The sequence below is a fragment of the Sphaerodactylus townsendi genome, linkage group LG08 (assembly GCF_021028975.2).
Source record: "Sphaerodactylus townsendi isolate TG3544 linkage group LG08, MPM_Stown_v2.3, whole genome shotgun sequence".
NCBI classification, from domain to species: Eukaryota; Metazoa; Chordata; class Lepidosauria; order Squamata; family Sphaerodactylidae; genus Sphaerodactylus; species Sphaerodactylus townsendi.
In genome coordinates, this window is record NC_059432.1 from 72546926 (window position 1) to 72552925 (window position 6000).

The 6000-nt window shown below is 38.9% G+C and overlaps 1 protein-coding gene across 2 annotated transcripts in view; it reads left to right on the plus strand.

The window, feature by feature from the left end:
• The window catches only part of UBXN7 (UBX domain protein 7), a 28205-nt gene extending 22205 nt beyond the window's left edge, over nt 1-6000 (plus strand). For both annotated transcript variants that reach the window (XM_048506032.1, XM_048506033.1), the window contains exons 10-11: nt 1195-1274; nt 2296-6000. In XM_048506032.1, coding sequence (XP_048361989.1) covers nt 1195-1274; nt 2296-2457 — 242 coding nt within the window. In that variant the 3' untranslated portion in view covers nt 2458-6000. The remainder of the gene's footprint in view (nt 1-1194; nt 1275-2295) is intronic.

Sequence of the window (6000 nt, forward strand, 5' to 3'; positions counted from 1 at the left end):
GATATTGGCAGGAAAAGCCTTTTGCGTGATCATTAAATAGCCATATAAGATATATCAGCAGAGTTTAAAGTGGAGTCACTCTGGTAAGATGAGAAGAATAATAGTCTTCTTGCACTCACTGCAACCTCCTACCTCTCTTGGAAAAGAATATTCTCCATGCAAGATGTTCTTTCCATAGGAAGGTTTTACTTTTGCAGTTGCAAGGTTACACAAGTCTATTCTATACAAGACTATATTACTATACAGAACTCTTCAGCAGTAACAAAAGTTGAACACATACAGAACTTAACTCAGTCTCTATCTCAACTTAGCATAGCATATACAATGCATACATCAGGAATACTTTCCCCTGCCCATACAACAGCCTCTCATTGGTCTAGAATTACACCAATCATGTTAAAGGTCAGTCTTTGCTACTTTTGCCCCTAGACAGACTGTCTCCATCCTCTGGGTTTTGCAAACTTCTGCTAACTTAGAAGATGACCTTTTTGTGAACTTTTACTCTTCTTTTTATATATCATGACAAGATAGGCAGTATTATCCTCTTATTTCAGGTGGGGAGGGGAATGGAGGTTGGCAAAGTGGCTTGCCTTATATCATCATGAGAGTTGGTGTTCAAGTAAAAACTTGAACTGACAGACTTGTAAATTGCATCCCATTGTGTTACCCATTACACTACACCAACTCCTAAATAAAGAAAGAAATATTAAGAGACCTATCAGGAAAAAAGGGTGGTAGAATATAGTAGGAGTTCAGAGACAGTGAGTGTGGAGAACCAAACTGTTGAGGGCTTTAGATGCATGAAGCCCTAATTCAAATGACATATAAAATGTGGAGTCTCCAAGTAGTGGTGTGGCCAATGCGATATACAGATAGTTGATGCAACACAGTTCTAAATGAACTGGAAAAATGTGCTCTGTTTTAATGACATTGGAATAACACAGAACACGTCAGACATTTGTTAGAAGGCTAACCTTTAGTTAAAATACTGAATCCCTATATTACCGAATTTCTCCTGTGGAGGTAGAGAATGGTCATGAAAAGAACAATTAGCTGACAGTTCTGCAAAAGGAAAATTTGGACATGTCACCTCTAGAATATGATTTCTGCCTCTATACTTTTGTTCGCTGCCTTTTCTTTTTTAGTAGAGTGAATTAAGGTGCCTCTACTTAGTTTTTAACTTTCTTCTTCTAGGACCAAAGGCACAACTCATGCTAAGGTATCCAGATGGAAAGAGGGAACAGATTTCACTGCCTGAACAAGCTAAGCTTCTGGTGAGTCAAAATGATGGAGCAGGAGTGCCATTGCTGCTTTCGTCTTAATGTCATTGACGATACTAGTTTAAAGGATTGATACTGTCTTTTAAAAAAAATAAAAAATAAAAATACCTTTTTAACTGTTTTTGATCAAGATTTGATGTCCACTTCTAGGAGTATGTCCAAGATTACTAGAGAATTTATCTCAGATTTACTAGCTAATTTTGAATCTTGCTTCTTTCCAAACAAAATTGAACTCTTTGTGCTAGAAGCTGAATTTTTTTGCTTATGATATACTACATGACTGCCAGGAGATCTGTGCAATTCTGGAGTACTGAGACACCTTACTTTGACATCCCCCGGTGGCAAGCATTGTATATCTAGATCAGGGGTCTGCAACCTGCAGCTCTCCAGATGTTCATGGACTACAAATCCCATCAGCTCCATGCCATGCTGGCAGAGGCTGATGGGAATTGTAGTCCATGAACATCTGGAGAGCCGCAGGTTGCAGACCCCTGATCTAGAGAAAAGAATTTGGAAATGCCATAGCAAAAACTGGCTGATTTTGAAGATCTGAAACAATGAAGATTATAAAAATGAAACAAATTGATCACATTTCTTACAGTCCAGTTTTTGAGAGTTCATTCATTAGAACCTGCTGCATAGTCTTAATTCACTGCCTTTGCTCTCACTCTTTCAGCTTAATGAAAAAAGTGTGAATTTAAGACTCTGTGGCACCATCACATGATTAGACAGCATGACACCTTTTGTACCACTTGCATGTTCCATGTGGGTCCCTGAATTCTGCCTCTTCACGGTGTAAATGGACAGGAATAAGTGAGAAATCACTAGTGCATATGAACTGCAGGTGTTGGTTTATCTGTGCAAATGTACCCATGACACCCTGTCAGGTTTTCAGTAGCTAACTGAAGCTTCTCATGCTGATATAGTCTTCAGCAGTGTACAGGTGACATCTAGTCGGCTGTGTTTTTAAAAAATCCCTGATGCTTAAAGACACTTGTCTTTTCTCTCTCTGCAGGCTCTCATCAAACATGTACAGTCAAAAGGCTACCCCAATGAACGTTTTGAACTCCTCACCAACTTTCCACGGAGAAAACTTTCCCATCTGGACTATGACATTACATTACAAGAGGCTGGTCTTTGTCCTCAAGAGACTGTCTTTGTGCAGGAAAGGAATTAGCTCTTCCAATCTTCCTGTCATGTCATTTTGCCTACAGTACTATTCCCCAAGTATGCAGTTGGCTTCGTGAGACTGCAGAGCTGAAATCAGGCAGTCATTTGCCGACTTTTCTCCTTCCCTCCTTTGTGTTACTATTGACTAGTCAGTCATATAAAAGCAGCAGGATAGGTTTACTTGGCTTTGGTGCTGGGGGAAAGTATGTCTGTTTCAGTGGTTTGTTGCCATTTCCGAATAGTAAGGGCTGTCTATATATCTAGCATGCTGGGGACACGGAGCAGCCAGAGCGTTTCTCTCTCCACTCAGAAAAACAAAATCTGTTTTTTAATATCTTTAAATTTTCAAGAAGTCAAGTGACCAGCCATTAAGGGCTTCTTTACACCTCCATCTAAGCATGTAGTGGCTGCACAAAAACAGTGCGGGATGTCGTTTTCAGCATGGCAAGCATGGCTTTTTCCTGAGATGCCATTCTGTGCTGAAAGCTGAGTCCTGCAGGTAATTAGTGGATGCAGCCTATTTGTTTTCCATGTGTTGGGAGCCACTACACACAGGCTTTTCAAGGAACAAACATGTGTCCAGATGGTTGTTAAAGAGGCCCCAAGTCTTGCCCACATGTGAAGAAAATGTGCAGAGGTGCAGATCTGTAGCACTTTGAGTCACAGCAAGCACAGTTCCAGGAAGGACATAGAATCACCAACATTTGAACAACATTTGTATGGATTGATTGTATCATGTATTCACCTCATTTTTTATGGATGGAATTACTTGCTCTAAAGGAAGGTAATATAGTCGGTAGATCTAGTACTACCTAACCTTCATCATCTAACCCTTCCAGCTCATCTAGAGGCGTTAAAATTATGGAAATTAGGGATGGCTTCTCATTTTCTACCTAGAATTTATCAACAATGGAATATTGCAAGATACTGACTCTGAATGTAAATCATTAAACCTGTTCTGTCATACCTTAAAGCTGTTTTAATTTACAGTGCTGGACTTGAATTCAGTCAACGTTGAGTCTTAGTGTATTTGCACTGGTGCCAGGTTCCTAGAGAAAGCAATGTATTATATTTTGTTTGGTTAATTTTAAAATACTCTAACACAGTGACATCCTAAAAACAGAAGGTTTTGGACTGTTCACATCTGTAATTCTGAACTTCAGCTGCCAAAACAGCTGTTTGTCACATTGTTTTCTAATCGGTCAGGAACACATGAATCATCCCAGGCGTGAGGTGGGTCACTTGAGTTTGGCAATTCTTAGCCCCAAAACACTGCAAGCCACAGTATGGTCATATTCTCACCATACATTTTTCCATCTGTCTGAGCAGTGTTTGTATTTTATTGTAGAATGGAAGTATTTAACTTAACCCTTTCCTTTTCTTCCTTCCAGTATGCCAGTAACAAATGTAAGGTGTCTTTTACAGCTGAGAGGTTTCTTTGTGTGACCTTCAATTATGGTGATGAATGGACTTATTTTTTTAAAAAAAAAATCAGAGCTGAGTTTATATTAAACTACACAACTGGCAATATGTGGAGTCCAGATCAGCTTGCTGATCAAATTAATATGTTGTAAGGAATCCAGCTTTAGAAATCTGTATCAAGACCCAGAGGCTTCAGTTCTTGAAAACTGATGCCATAAAACATTTTGAATTGTGTATCTGAACAAACTAAATTATAAATGTCTAATCTTGATTAAAGCTAAACTAGACTTCTACAGTCAAGGAGCTAACTTTTTAGTTACCAATATATTCATCCACATCTCTCTCTGTTGCTGCCACCTCCATCCTTTTCCTCAAGCTGCCTCCTATTCTTTAGTTGGATTCTCATTTCTTTATCTACTGTTTCCCTTTGAACTCTCTGCCCCATCTTTTTTATCTTTAGGCATCTTTATCTAGTCTCCTGCCTCCCCATAAATCTACTTCTGTCTTATAGCATCTGTGCGAGGTTTTGACCCAACAGGTAACTTTTTCTCCCCATTTTGACACCTTTGTTCCCTGTCCTTCAGCACTTGTAATTTTTGTAAACATTCCATGCTATCATATCAGCTTAGCAAATTGGTGTCAAAGGCTTTACTGCCACAGCACGAATGAGTATATATGGTATCTTCTGTTACCACTATATTAATATGAGGGTAATTCAGTATAATTACTTGATGCCATTTGTCCTTGAGGTAGTGAAAACCTTATCCGTATAAACTAACAATCTCAAATGCCTTCAGTCTTGACAACCCGTTGTTGCATAGGTCTTGCTAGCAGATTTCCAACTGCTTCATGCTAGCTTGAGAGGTCTAGAAGATTTAATGTTGAAGTGGAGATGCTGATGCTGCTCTTAGTAATGCTAACCAGACTACGACATTCAGCTGTGAAGAGAGAATTTGTTAGTTCATTCAAAGCTTGTCTGTTTACCCCAGTAAAATAACTCACACTGTCAGAATTTTTGTGTTCTGAATGGTCTCTTAAAGCAGTTTTGAGTAGATGCTTTTGAATAGGTCCATTAAATATCCTTTACATTATTTACAGTTCAAGGTAGCTGTTTCATTGTGTATGTGTGTGTACACAGTTCACACAAGATCTTCAAAGGTACTTAAGTGAGTAGCATAACTAGAACGATTATTTCTTCCAGATGGATTATGATGCCCAGTAGAAAGGCAGGCCTGAGAAAGCTCTGCGATGCTTAATCTACACAACAGACTGTGTAAAGATCAGGATTTAATTTTTTAATTATTTTTGTTTGGCTGGTGCAGGGAGCAATAAATGGTCAAACCCTGAAAGTGTCTTCTGGAGAAATGCTGTACATTCATGCCTTGTTGGGATTGTCCTCAGCAGCTTAAAGACTTAAAATGATCCCTTCTGTGTTAACTAGAATAGTTTTCTCTGTGCCATTGTTTCTGAAGTGGCAGTCTTAACTAAGTTTTCATGTAGATCATGTGGGAATGTTTGAATTTGTTTGGATTTGTTTTGCTATTTTTGAAGCTTATGGCTGGAACTATGAGCACTCCAAGTCTTTCCTTGTTCCTGCAACTGATCAGTGTGGCCTCACAAGACAAATGATTCCCAAAAGGTGGATTGGGGCGGGGGGGAGCCTTTGGTACAGCACAGTGTGGCAAATGGTGAAGAACTGTGACACTTCTTCTAGCAAAAGAAACGCCCCACAAGGTTCAAAGCTGCAGAGGTGACAAGCCAGCCTCTCACACTGGAGGAGACAAGATGTTATCTAACTGGGAATATATAATTTGGATGTAATCAAAAATATGGTACCCTTTAGGATATTAAGTTAACTTTAAAGTTGGATTGCCTTCTTAAATGGATAATGTTTTATAGCTGTACAAACCTGTGACTTGCTACATTTTTAGTAGAAGTTATTTCCTTTTTAATTATAAGAATTGTAAGGTAGGTGGGGGAAGAGTGGATTTCAGCTTGCTGTGATGGGAAGGACCAAGTTCAAGGCAACCTCTATACATACCAAGTACTGCATTTTTTATAAATATGTGTAAATGTCCTTCCTATTGTAATATTTTGAGCCTGAAAATAAAGCAGACCTTTTCACTAA